Source organism: Saccopteryx bilineata, chromosome 1 (assembly GCF_036850765.1).
Source record: "Saccopteryx bilineata isolate mSacBil1 chromosome 1, mSacBil1_pri_phased_curated, whole genome shotgun sequence".
Lineage (NCBI taxonomy): Eukaryota > Metazoa > Chordata > Mammalia > Chiroptera > Emballonuridae > Saccopteryx > Saccopteryx bilineata.
In genome coordinates, this window is record NC_089490.1 from 243,692,249 (window position 1) to 243,706,151 (window position 13,903).

Here is a 13,903-nt window from a genome sequence, read left to right on the forward strand (position 1 = left end):
TTTGGGTGGAATTTCTATCCCTGGGGTAAAATCCTGGCTACTCCTATTTTCTCTGATCTTGAACATTTTAATAATTCTCTTTCCTCTGGTTTTCATTTAAAATAGGTATGATGACACCCACTTTATAGAGCTGGTGAAGGAATTAAAAAGAGTAACTTACATGATGTTGGGCCAGTTGTGTGCAGTCAAGAGCTGCAGAAATTGGGACTCCAGCCAGGGATCACCTTGTTAATCCATGAGTGACTGATCATACAGCTGCCTGGGGGTGGGAAGTCCATCCTCTCTCTAAGCCTTGTGCCCGGCCTGGGGTCTGTGTCTGCCAGAAAGAGGAATCTCTTTCCTATTTGCCTAAACAAGCCTTATGGTCTTGGGGGTGATGGAATGGACTCTCTCTGTCAAATGCTCAAGATTGTCAGGCTTTGAGATGATGGTCAATAACTTACAGTTGTTATCATCCTTAGCAAATTCCATATGCTGAAACCATGAACCTACTGTTTTTAAAGTTTCCAGCATTTTGGGGAAAAGGGAAATGGTTGGTTTAGTTTCCATTTTTAAATGACTGTTAATCTCTGTTCCCAGAAGGATAAGAGATGTTAAGTATTTTCTGGTTACAAACAAGGTTAGGCAGCTCATTGATCATGAATCTTCATGTTCTACTAACCCAATGGCTCTGCCAAGAAGGAGCCAGAGGTGAAGGTTTGGCAAAATGCTTCTTGCTGCTGTCCTGGAAATTGTAGAGGCCAGATTCCAGCCAGCACAAGGGAAGACAGAAGCTGCTTCCTAAGACAGGTGTAGCTCCCACACCAGATGTGCTATCGTATGGTCCGGGGCCAGTGTTGGCAGGAGGAAGCAAGAGAAACTCGACCCTGAGACTACAAGAAAGAGCTAGAGGTGGTCTCACCGATGAGTTACTGTGGCTGCCCATCACTGCAAGTGGGCAGTGAAGGATGCTACTGGCTTTCTGTTGCTAGTTTTCAGGCTTGGGACAACTGAGCTTGAGGAGACAGCTTTGCCCAGTGACAAGAGCTCTGACTGAGAGAACGGAGTCTCTGCTGGGATTACGGTGAAAAAACAAAAAGACCCACAGCTTTTCTTTTGTATTTTATTTGGGGATTAATTTTAGATTTATAGAAGAGTTGTGGCAATAATATAGAGTTTCCATAACTCAGTTTTCCATAAAGTTAACATCTTACATTGCCATGGGACATTTATCAAAACCAGCATTGGTGCACGCTATTAACTAAAGGACAGTGTTTTTTTTCAAATATCATCGGTTTCTATTCCAATATCTAATCCACAGTGGTGCATTGCATTTTCTTGTCATATTTTCTTAGTCTCACTCAGTCCGTGGCAAAGTCTCTGTTTTTCTTTGTCTTTCATGTCCTTGACACTTTTGAACAGTATTGGTTAATTATTTTGTAGAGTGTCATTCATTTTGAGTTTGTGTAATATTTTCTAGTGAGGATGAGGTCACCAAGGACTAGGAAACAGGCTCAAGACTCTGGGCAGGAATCTGGGTCTTGGGTGCTCAGGGAGTGGTCTATAGTTGGGGATTCCTGGACTCTCAGCAGGCCATGTCCTTTGGGCCTGGGCTGCCACACTCCAGCCTTGGGGAGTGGTTGGGCTGAAGTGCTCGGGTACATCCCACAATTATACTCTGGAGAGATGAGTTACTCTCTGGGATTGTACTCCAGAGTGGTGGGTGACTCTCTAGAACTATACTCCGGAGTGGTGGATCACATTCTGGGATTATACTCCAGAGTGGTAGGTTACTCTCTGGGATCGTACTCCAGAGTGGTGGGTGACTCTGCTGTTATGCTCCGGAGTGGTGGGTGACTCTGCGATTATACTCCCAAGTGGTGGGTGACTCTCTAGAATTATACTCTAGAGTGGTAGGTTACTGGAAAGGGCGGTGGATTTCAAAGGGAAGCACGACTGTGAGCACTACCCTCTGTCCCCCCAAAAGAAGCTTGCAGGGCTCTGGGAAACAGTTCACACTGCTCCTCAGTGTCTGACAATCTCTTAAATCCCTGGGTAACTAGAACAAACGTTGGTCTGCGTCTTAAACTCACATTTTTACTGCTGCCTTGAAGGCGTCACCTTGAAATTGGCCCGAGCAGCAGATTTGTGGTTACATATTCATAGTACTGCTTTAGTAATAATAGTTGGAGCAAGCTTCAAAAAGATGGAAATAAGTTTTTTTTCCTATACAGAATTTCCTGATTATTTTTTAGTTAGTCTGGGCACTTTCCAATGCATCAGTGAATATAACTTGGTTCATCCTGTGAAAATCAAATAACTAAAAAGCTAGCAATGTATTTCTGTCACAGATGATAGTTTTATTTGCATTTTAAAGTGTTTTTATGAGTTGGATCACAAAACTAATTGAATCAGATGAATTTTGCTCAGGAAGTTGAAGTATTTTATGATATAAAATTACCATAAGAAATTGACCTAATTATTCATAAGTTTCTGGTACAAAATCCTAATACAGTTTGAAAGCCCTCCAAAGACAAAAGCCCAGGATACAGCTCCCTCATGGCAAAGGAACACAGTTTTTATTTATTTATCTCTTAAGAAGTATAGCTTTTAGCTTGCAAGAACACAGCTTCAGGATATATTGTGTAAATGCATTATCCTGGTTTTAAAGCTATAATTCTTCAATACTAGTTTTCTATTGTGCAACATACTACTCTGTTATTGAAACCATTGTTGGTTAAATATGGGTGTTATTTCTGCATTTATCTGTTTAAATCTTGCTCAGTTCACATGTAAGTGACCTGCTACTTTGATTTTTTTTTTTAATTGAGCACTGGTATGTTTTTATATCATAAGAGATAAACTCCCAGGAAACCTCAGTGTTACAAACATTATCAAAACTTCTTGCTTCATTCAGAGTTTATGGAAAATGCAGCTGGGGCTTCACTTGTCCAAAGGTTAGACTTTCTCCTGGTGACTCAGAAATTGTAGAGAGGTGAGAAAAGTTAGTTTCACTCTTATCTTTCACTTTGGTAGCTGAAAAAGATTTAGGGAAATACTTTCATTGGCTCATCCAATTCAGGAACACCTACAGATGTCTCCTTGTCCCCTCAGCTGATATCAGACCATGTTGTCAAGACTTCCCCCACGGGTTTCTCTGGCTTTCCCGTCCGGGGTTGGGGGCACTTGACGGCTTACCCCAGCCTTTTAGCTTACCTTGCTCTGAAACTAGGGCAGTAAGGGTATGATCTGTGTACACACAGTGTGCTTGCTGTGCAAATAGCTTCAGATGCCCCGGCTGGAGACCAGCCTACCCTCAAGGATACTTCAAACAAACACACCAGGGAAAAAAAATGTCGTGATTGTTATGCAAATATACCTTAAGACCCGTTCCCTGGTGCTCCCTTCCAACCAAAAGGCCATTCTTTCCTACACTCCTCCTACTCACACATTTTAAAGCCACCAGTTCCCTGGCCCCCAACAACCTTGGTGTTCTATTCAGCTGCTCTGCAGAAAAAAAAAGTTTCATTTAGTTTACTAATACATTTCTCCAGAGGAGGGTGCAGGTTGTAGTAGCTGCAGGAAGGAAACTGTGTCTCTTAGGTCCCAGAAGGGCCAGAGAAAGCAGTGAGGAAGTCTTGACCAGTGGAAAATAAGTTCCACTGCACGCACAGCTCTGAGCAACGGCAGTGCTGCTCCCTGCACTGGGTTGAAGAGGATTCTGAGGCCCCGTAAAGACGGGAGGATGGATATGCCATGAGACCTATTTGAAGGGGGGATTGACTGCCAGATTTCTGGAAGTCAGGGTGGGTGGTGATGCTATCTACCAGGACAGGGATTACTGGAGAGGCTCAGGTTGAAAAGAAAGATGAACTCAGCTTTGATATGTTGACTTTGAGAGGCCCAGGTGACATCTGGGTCCACTTGGCAGTTGGGTACATAGGCCTGCCCCTCTGAAAGAGAAGGTTGGGCTGGGGAAATAGATCAGGGAACCACCAGCATCAATGTGGGAACAATTGGCAAGGATGAGAGCACCCAGGAAGAGGCCACGGTGGCAGCTGAGGAGAGGAGGCTGGGCGGGACCACCAAGGACTCCAGTGTTAAGGAGTGGAAGGAGGAAGGCTGTCTCTACCTTGTTTCTCACCGTCTCTGCCTTTTGTTCCATTGATAGGATCTTCCATCAGTGCACAAGGGTTCTCTATTCTCCACACTTGTCAGCACTAGTCAGCACTGGTCTTTTTGATGACAGCCATTCTGACAGGTGTGAGGCGATATCCTATTGTGGTTTTGATTTGCATTTCTTGACAGTTGAGCACCTTTTTCTTGTGCCTGTTGGCTATTTGTATGTCTTCTTTGGAAAAATGTCTGTTCAGCTCCTTTGTCCATTTTTAAGTTGGATTATTTGTATTTTGCTGTTGAGTTGTTTTACATTTTGGGTATTAACCTCTTATCAGATATATGGCTTAAAAATATTTCTCCAACTTTATTTCTTCTAAAATCATCTGAAAATAAAAATATAAATAATACTTTTAGCATCATATAAATGTCAGTTATTTTAAGAAAGAAAAAAAATCTTCCAGTCGATGTATAGGGATGAGAAAGTCTATGTGAGAGTGGCATGCTTGGAGCACTGAGCTCCACCAGCTCGTGTTTAGAATCTTCATGAAGGCATGACACCAGGGCCCTGTCCTGCCCCTTCAACCCTCCCCTAGATATTGTGAGGCCTGGCCTGGGCCATTCTCGAGGCTTTCCTGTCCTAGGAAGCCATGTGGCCATGACCCCCTAACTTTCATGATGATGAAGAATTCAAGGGGACAAAGTTGTGAGACATAGTGGAGAATCAGAACCATTCTAGGAAATCCAGTGTTTAAAACTGTAAATATCTATTATGTATCTATTATATATAAGCACAACAATAAATAGAATACCAATACTATAAATGTATACATCCATTTTTTAAAAAATTGCATGTGACTAAAAGGAGGTATGCTCTACTAACATATTGACAAGACTCATTTCTGAATAGTGAAATGATTATTATTTTTGTATTTTCTAAATTTTGGCAATCTGTACCTATTGATTTTGTGAGCATAAAATATACTATTTGTAAGTGTAAAACTATTTAAAGTAAATGCACAGAAAAACATTTGAAATTTTCTGACACCCATTTACACTTAAATATATTTTCAAACATTCTGCAATGGGAATTTCCTGGCTATATAAAGACATATCTATATAGCACATACATAAAACATCTGTATGTTACTCAGTTAAAAAATAAAATCATCATCTTGCTTTAATACATTCCAAGCTCCTAGATCAAGCCAGAAGTGTTTGATCTATAATACCCTGAATTTCCCTTTCCTGGTCCCTAAGGTATTGTAAATACAGAAGGGACTGAGAGCAGTAGCTGGCCTGATTTCCCGGTCAGTGCCGGGTTGGAAGGGGACAGCAGAGTTCAGGAGAAGTCATGCTGTAGAGATGGCTGCCTCCCCGGCTCTCCATCTGTCCGCACCCTCTCTTACATCCTGTGTAGGCCTACCCAAGGTTGGATGCATGGGCCTTCTAACACAAGCTCTTTTGTTCTGGCAAAAACGAAACAGGCAAGGTGGGGCCTCCTCTGCATGTCCTGCTGGACGCGTTGAACTGTACGGCTTTCAGCATCCAGTGGAACATGCCAAGGCGTCCTCGGCACCCCGTCGCCGGGTATACCGTGAGTACCTGGGCACGGGGGTTCCCGTCGTGGGTGTGTTGGGATTAGCTGTATGCACTGAGATGACTATATGCACCTTCTCATCTTTGCTCTTGCATGATGACCTCCTAATAGCAGCCTTCCCATATCGATTATTGCCCCATTCTCCCTCCTGAAACCAGAAGAAATGTTTCCCTTTCAAGGACATTTGTTAGTGTCCTGAAAGTCAGTTAGGATCTTCCCAACCCTTCCTCTGTTCAGGGATAAAAAAAAAAAACGTGAAGTAGAAGACAGGGTTCTTGTACCCACCTGCCTGCAGTCGAACTTAGGGACTAAAGCAGAAACAGGGGAAGTAATAGGGAGTCACTGTGGAATGTTGTTGACACGTACAGAATAATGTGCAGTCTGCATCACAGTAATGGGGTGAACTGAGAAGTGGAGGGAAGAAGGGAGAAAGCATTCCTACCTATCAGCGATTACCAATGGGACTGACTGATGTTCCCCCAAATCTTCTCTTTAAATAGTGGTTTTAAAAATGAGTCAACTTTTAGAAATCAAAAGATCTCAGATAAGTATTTGGAGTTCTCAAGTCTCTGGGGATATCAGGAGAGCTGGCTGCACAGGATGGGCATTCCCGTGGGGCACCGTGGGCTGGAGCGGCGCTGCCCACTGGGGATGGGAGGCGAGCTCACCCACACGCAGTAACATTCTAGATCCACCAGCCCCTGCTGTCGTCGTTTCTCCACGGGAGGCCGCCGTTTATCAAGGCCCTTGTCCTAGAGTCCTTTCCTGGAGAAATGTGTTTTCCCAGCTCATGTATCAAATGTGGAGAAATGAAAGATTCTGAGAGTCGTGGTTTTGAGGGGAAAAAAAAAAACCGGAAGCTGTGAACAGCCCTCTCCATCCCAGCTCCCCGGCACGAGTGTCCCTCTGGGCCTCTGCAGGCTTACCAGTCGGTGACCCTGGCCCGGCGTGTCTGATGTTTGTTGCCAGGTCGTGTGGGTGAGAGGAGGCAGGGCCCCTCAGAGCCCACGGAGGTGTGAGTGCGCCTAGACCCCTGGGCCTCGATCCTCTGGAGAAGCCCCGCCCGGCGCTCACCCTGCCGTCTGCGTCTTCCCCAGGTCTTCTACACTGCGGTCGGCGCAGGCGAACCCCCGCACGAGCGGTACCATCGCGTGCAGCTCAGCCAGGACATCGCCACCTCTGTAAGTACCTCCATGATGGCGCTGCTCCGAGCACATCTGGGGCTGGCATTTCTGACGTGCTGTGTGTGTGCTGCTCTGTATGTAATGGTAATAGCATTGTATTGCATGGTCCTTGGGAATGGATGGATGCCTTTCGTGAGCATGTGCACCTGGACCACCAGGAAGGCAGCCACGTGAAGAAAGTTCTGGACTCAACCCAGCCCATTGATCATGTGAGAAAACAGTCACTTTACAGCTGTTTTCCCCCTTCTTTTCTTCAAAAAGTTCAACTCTACTTTTTTTGAAATCTCAATAAAGCTTTATCAATAAATATGACACAGTTCTGTCTTCCCCACTGCCTGGGGGCACAGTGCAGAAGAAAAGGATGTCATTTGAAGTGTACACTCAAAGGGTCCACAGTGATTGTTTGCCTTCTCTAGCTGGGCACCCTGTCCTGTCACTAACCAATTGTTGGCTCTTCATCTATTTCTTTTCTGTTTCCTGTCACGGTCTCGCTGGGTAGATTTTTCTCCCTGAGGCACGTTCTGTTTTCTTTCATTCTCCTCTTTCCCGGTCTACAGTTGCCCCACAGGCTAGAGCGGTTCCAATCACTCTGCAGGGAGTCGCATTAGTGCGCAGAATACTTCTGTACTGGCTGGCTGGTGGTCGTGTTGGTAATGCGCAGTGGCTACGTGCCTGCTGGGCACCGCACCTGGAAACCTATTTGTCCTCCGTGATAAGTAGCTATCACTGACTGAGCATCTGTTACCCGCCAGGCTCCATCACTCATGCCTCCCATTTGTTTTTGCATTTGATCTTGACGACTATGACCTCATTTTACTGACAAGGATGCTGAGATTCCGGAGTGGAATATCTTTCCCCAAATCATCCATCTGCCGGTAACAGAATCCACTGTCACCCCAGGGCTGCTGAGCCCTGCTCTGGAGATTTTCACCAAAGCCCCCGGGACTCCAAAAGAAGACACACGCATTTTCAGCTTGCGTGGACTTTGCATGATATGCTTTTCATCTCAGGCTCTTGCTCATTTGCCTCAGAAGCCCTCAGCTCCAGGCTCTGTGGTTTGCTCTATCCTAACAGGGGAGACTGGATTGACCTCACCTGGGAAACTGTCACTGAGCTTCAGTCTCCCCTCAGCAGCACTAGAACTTTCAACAAGCCTGTGGGCCCATCTAGGGGCTGGCAGTGTCCCCAGCTACCAGCCTCCTGTCCTGCAATGTGTGTGACTAGAACAGTGTTGGCAGGGAGGGCACAGTGCTTGGGATAAGTGTGTTGAAGTCCAGACAGTGCCTCTGAAGTCAAGATCCTGTCTCATCATGTGAACCTCGGCGGGACACTGGCATGCTCTGAATGTACCTGTCAAATTACATGGCATCTCTGGGACGGTCACCGCAGTGCAAACAGAAGACAGAGGGCCAGGAGGGCACACAGCACCCCGAGTTTCCAGACCTCCTTCCTGTACTTGTAGTTGGGTAACTTTGGTCAGAGTCTCTTATCCTGTCTAAACCGCCCCTTTCTGCCACGAAAGGGTGTAATAATAATACTGCTGTGAGTGCCACATAAAATTGTGCATGTGCCAGTCCTTGGTCAAGGCGAAGGCAGCCATGTGGATGTCAGTTGTCATTCCTGATGGTCATTGCTTTTATGTTAACTATGTTCTCTCTGTGAATTACAGCCAGGCATTAGAGTATGCTTTCAAATTTTAGCATTTTGACAACCTTGCCGATTTCACATAACTTCCATAGTGGCTGCGGGGCACCCAGTAGGAGATAGCACAGCGCCCCTGTTCCTGGGTGGCTTTCAGTCTTATTGGGAACACCACAGCCACACTGACTAAACAGTTAGAGGACAGCGTGAGACCAGACGTCATTAACACGTCACTGCGTAGACAGGCTGAGGCTTTGACGAGAGAGAGGTTGGGGTAAGGACAAGTGGGCAAGAGGTAACGCGTGGGGCTGAGAATTGAAGCAGGGGCCATAGCTGGAAAGGCAGAGGCGGGAGGGGCGTTCAGGTAGAGAGGATTGCTCTGAGCCAGGGGAGTGAGTGTGGCTGCCTGTGTGCCGTGTGTTTGCGTGGGGGCAGGGGATGTGCAGAATACTCAGCCTGGAGAGAGGAAATATCGATAATAACCGGATATGGAGGCAGTGAGTCAGGCAGAGGGCAGGGGCGGGCTCTGGTATAGCAGAGTGGGCTCTGGATTCAGCTGGGTCACCCCATTGGGTTCCAGCTCCCTCATTGACACAGTGGGGATTCAAATAGTAATCCATAGGTGGTGTTGCTCTGACTCCAAACTGCTTGCCAGGGGAACTCAGGGCTCTGCAGCCAACCCCCAGGGGCGCTGTGCAGGAGGTAAACAAAGGGAACAGCTGTGTCTTGTCAAGCTAGTGCCATCAAGTCGTTTGGGTGTAAGTACCAAAGAAATGGAGCTGTCAGGCATGTCTTCTGAATTGAAGGCACTATAAAAAATATTCCCGAGACACTGCAGGTGATGTGAACAGAGGAAGTTTGGGAACCTCTGTCCTGTGTCACATCATCCTGTAGCAGAAGGATGTTGTGAGCGTTAACCAAGCTCACAATCATAGCTGCTTGGAATGGGACCCGAGTGAGGGGCCAGCAGAATTCATCCTGGGAAGATGGGGGCCTGCTGCCCTGGGCTGGGCTGGGCTGGGCGTGGTGGGCGTCAACTCCTCTACAGCTTCCTTTTGCTCCTGTAAGTTTCTTTTACATTTCACATTGTTTTGATTTTTCTCCTTTGCAGGGGCAATCGGATCATCAGGTGATTTTTGTAAGTATGCCTCAGAAAAGTTAAATCCTTGCCCCAACCCAGGATTCTGGGGCGAAGGGGGGGGTCTGTCTCTTTTGATCAAAATGCTGCTTTTTCCGCATCTCCCTCGTGCTGATTAAGGCCGAAGTGAGGAGTGCTTAATTTTCCTCTGGCCCGTACTGCACTGCCTCCCAGGAGCACGGATCACCTATCACCATTTGGGAAGGAGCCGCCTTTAATCCTTGTATGTGTCACTTCATCTCACAGGGCAGAGTGAGATTAAGGGAACATTTCTAAAGGTTAAAGTCCTTTAAGCTCTGTTCCAAAACTAGGTGGATAAGATTGATATATTTAAACAAGTGAGCACCACTGTGGGAGTAGTCCCCCCACCCCACCCCCTTTTCTCTTCTTCTTACTTCTTCTAACTGTGCCAGACCTTCTCATAGACAGGACTGGGTCATCCAAAACTAGCGACTGACTTGTTGGGTTGAATGCCAAAGGAGATTGGGTTGGCAAATAATGAAATGACCCAAATTACCTGGCTGATGATGTGGAATTCTGATGCATTCTTTGATAATCTGCTTGTGTAAAGAGACTCCCGATTTGGTTAGCCTTTGACACCTGCCTTTTTCTTAGGAGAGCAACCTACAGTTTCATCCTGGAAAAACAAATAGGAAAGCAGATCAGGACAAGCTGGTAATTCCTTAAGATTTTGAAACAGAAAAGGATGTTTAAATGGACGGTCTCCATACTTTCTGATCATGCATATCATCAGCTAACAAATATTTGAGGACGTAACAATGTATGTATAGTTATGTAGTAATTCATTATACATATGCCACCCTGCTGATATAGTATGTACATTCTAAAATCCCACGGCATGTTAAAAGAGGAGGGAAAACAGAAATAGACAGTTCTTCTGTTTCCTTCTCAGTAGATTGTCTTGCTCAGCCAGGAAGATGCACCACACACTACCCCAGACTCCTCTGTTCTGGTTGTCCCAGAACAGTGATTCTGTTTGGATCTTATCCAGGGCTAGAGAGAGAAAACTTAGCCAGGAACTATGAGATTTGCATCTAGTCTCAGCTCTGTCCCCACAGCCCGGGTAACCTTGAGCAAGGCCACTGAACCCCTCTGAATGTCCCTTTGACTATATATAAAATGAAGAAGTTGGTGAGTAATGGCTCCCAGCTCAGGGTTCCCTTGTCTCCTGTAGGGCATGTGGAGGTATGGGTGGGTCTTAGTGAACAAGCTTCAGGGGTGCTGACTCTTGCAATACATAGGACAGGCCCAAGTGAGAAAGATTTGTGCTGGCCCCAAGCCAACGCTGCTCCTCCTACAAAGCCCTGGAAGATACTCTCTAACTTCCCTTGACCGCCCTGGGGGATGGAAATCCCTCCAACGCCTCCCTTCACTCTGGCCTGCACAGCCTGTCTCTGGACCATTGGAAGAATGGTGTTTGTAAGATATTGCTTTTCTATTTCTTTGGTACCTTCCATCTAATGATGCTAAATATTACTGACATGTACTAAGGCAACTGAGGCCCAGACCAGACTTGTAGAGTCAACCATGAAGTTGATTGAATCCAAGGTAGTATACTGGCTACCAGTGAAGGTTATTTATGAAAAATCACAGAATTTTGTTATTGGAAGTTTGGCCTAGAGAAGTTAAGTGGCATGGGTAGCTATCCAGCCCAGAAACTGAGTCTCCTGGCTCCTGGGCTCTTACTTCATGCTCCCTCTCCGCTGTGTGACCTAGATACCCTCGCAGCATTGTAGCTATGTGTCTGGCCAATGAACAGGACAACATCTAGCATCATTTTTTGCAACAAAGGCCAGGGTTGCCGCAGTGAGAGAATACACAGCATGAGTGAGGTACAGGGGAGATCTTAAATCAGGGTCCAGTAGGTAGGTTCTGATTTTTAGTGACAACCTTAAAATTTCTGGGGCATAAACTTCCCTGTTTATAGATAAAATAATAATAATCTGACATCTCTGGTGTTTATGATAAGTATGTTTGGTAGAGTTAAATGTTATCTAATTTTTTCATCTGTGTACTGTAGAATTAGAACTTGGACCTTGGGGTCAAGCAAAGCTGGCTTCCAGTGGCCACCTCGCCATATCATAGTGTATGTCCTCCAGCGTCCTTAACTTATCAGGGGCCCCTTTCTATCGTCTATAAATGAAGTAGGAGGGACACCTGTGTCACAGGGCTGCAGGGAGAGTCAAGCTAGGCTATACATGTTCCTGGGGCAGAGAAACAACACGTGGTGACTAATAGTAGCTATATTTGGTCTTGGCTGCTCACTGCTCTCTGGAGTGGCCTGCGAGACCACAGCACTGCCTCCCCACTCCCTACGACATGGTGAAGTCACAGGGGAAAGCACTCTGAAGCAGAAGTCTGTGAGAGCATCAAGTGGGTTTGAAAACGTGTCTCCACTTCTGGGGGGGGAGGGGGAGGCCTAGGAGAGAAGTGAGCACCAGGTCTGGTGTGTACTTGCTACGTGCAGTCTCTGAGCCCAACCTGACATGGAACCAGGGGACATATGGTGGAACTGGAGTGCCCAGATGCAGGAAATTCAAGCTGGAGGGGCTGTGGAAGCAGGTCCATATGTTGAGCAAATACCCTTTGTGCAGCTGCATGTAGGATAGAGCAGTGGTCCTCAACCCCCGGGCCGCGGACCAGTACCAGTCCGTGGGCCATTTGGTACCGATCCGCAGAGAAAGAATAAATAACTTACATTATTTCCGTTTTATTTATATTTAAGTCTGAATGATGTTTTATTTTTTAAAAATGACCAGATTCCCTCTGTTACATCTGTCTAAGACTCACTCTTGACGCTTGTCTCAGTCACGTGATACATTTATCTGTCCCACCCTAAAGGCCGGTCCGTGAAAATATTTTCTGACATTAAACCAGTCTAGGGCCTAAAAAAGGTTGGGGACCACTGGGATAGAGTGTATGTGTGAGTGAGTGTGCGTGTGTGTGGCGGTGTGTGTGTTGGGGATTGGAGATAAACCCTCTCCAAGTGGCCGTAGAAATGGCCCAGGTCAGGACTCGGAGGAAGTGGGAGAGGGAAGCAGGTCTGAGACGCATGTGCAGGTGGCTGGAGGGAGCTGGGTAAGAGGGAGTCAGCCCTGTTCCTGGTATTACTAATCCCAGGGCCTGGAGTAAAGGCACTGATGTCGTTAATCAAGGCGGAGGAGGCCAGTAGGAGGAGCAAGTTCTTTACGAGGTCATCTGCTTACATTGAACACCATGGTTTAATTTCTTTTTATGCTCATTCACTCATTCATGTATTTGTTCATCAAAAAAATGCCAAGCATAATTTGGACATTGGCTACATGTCTCATAATACTATGCTAAGCTCTGGGATGCCAGAGGAATAAGAACTTGCTTCCTGCCCTCAGGTGGGTGGAGCGAAGGTGACAGATAAACAGACAGTTCCAATATAAGGTGAGTGGTGTTGAGATTGAGATACACCAAGGACACTAGGAAGCACAGAGGAGGGATGCCTAACCAGACTGCAGGGGGTGGGTCAGAGAAATGAGATAATGTCTCAGCAGAACTGAGTCATGAGGGATGAACAGCGGTGAGCCAGGCAAGGCGGGGGAGAAGGAAGGGCATTTCATATAGAGGGGCAGCAGGTTCAAAGACCCAGAGGCAAGGGATTGAATGGCATAAATTTGAATCCTGCCAAATTCTTGAGTCTGACTGGAATACAGAATGCAGGGAAGGGAGGTGGCATGAGACAAGGCCGGAAGGATAAACAGGGGGACACAAATATGTCCTTCTAAGGGGTTGTAAAGTAGGAAGGGACATGGTCAGATTTGGAGTTCAGGAAGGTAACTCGAGCAGCGTGGAGTCTACATTGGAGGTCCAGGCAGTATGTTGGTGGCAAGGAGGATCAGAGCCTGTCATCAAAAGTACAGGGACTTAGACTGAAATATCTGTGAGGACGAAATGACATAAAAAGACGCAAGTGATATGAAAGAGTCCTGGTAACTATGTTGGTAACCTATTGAATGGTGGTTTAGGAGGCACGGGTGAACAGAGAGGAAAGTGTCAAGAATTTCTGGTTTGGATAAAGATAGCACAAGGGGTGAAATAAAATTTTGCTTTTGGTGGGAGGAAGCAGAAGGATTAGTTGAGCTTTGGTTATGTTGAATTTGAGCGGCTTGGTAGTTATCGGGTAGAGATGTCCAAGAGGTAGCCCTAAACCTACGGCTGGACATCAAAAGGCAGGTCTGAGCTGGAAATGCCAAT

General features: G+C 46.3%; 1 protein-coding gene across 4 annotated transcripts in view; it reads left to right on the top strand.

The window, feature by feature from the left end:
- EGFLAM (EGF like, fibronectin type III and laminin G domains) overlaps positions 1–13,903 on the top strand; it is a 156,161-nt gene that overhangs the window by 49,495 nt on the left and 92,763 nt on the right. For all 4 annotated transcript variants that reach the window (XM_066240022.1, XM_066239995.1, XM_066240005.1 and 1 more), the window contains exons 2-4: positions 5,583–5,692; positions 6,793–6,876; positions 9,632–9,658. In XM_066240022.1, coding sequence (XP_066096119.1) covers positions 5,583–5,692; positions 6,793–6,876; positions 9,632–9,658 — 221 coding nt within the window. The remainder of the gene's footprint in view (positions 1–5,582; positions 5,693–6,792; positions 6,877–9,631; positions 9,659–13,903) is intronic.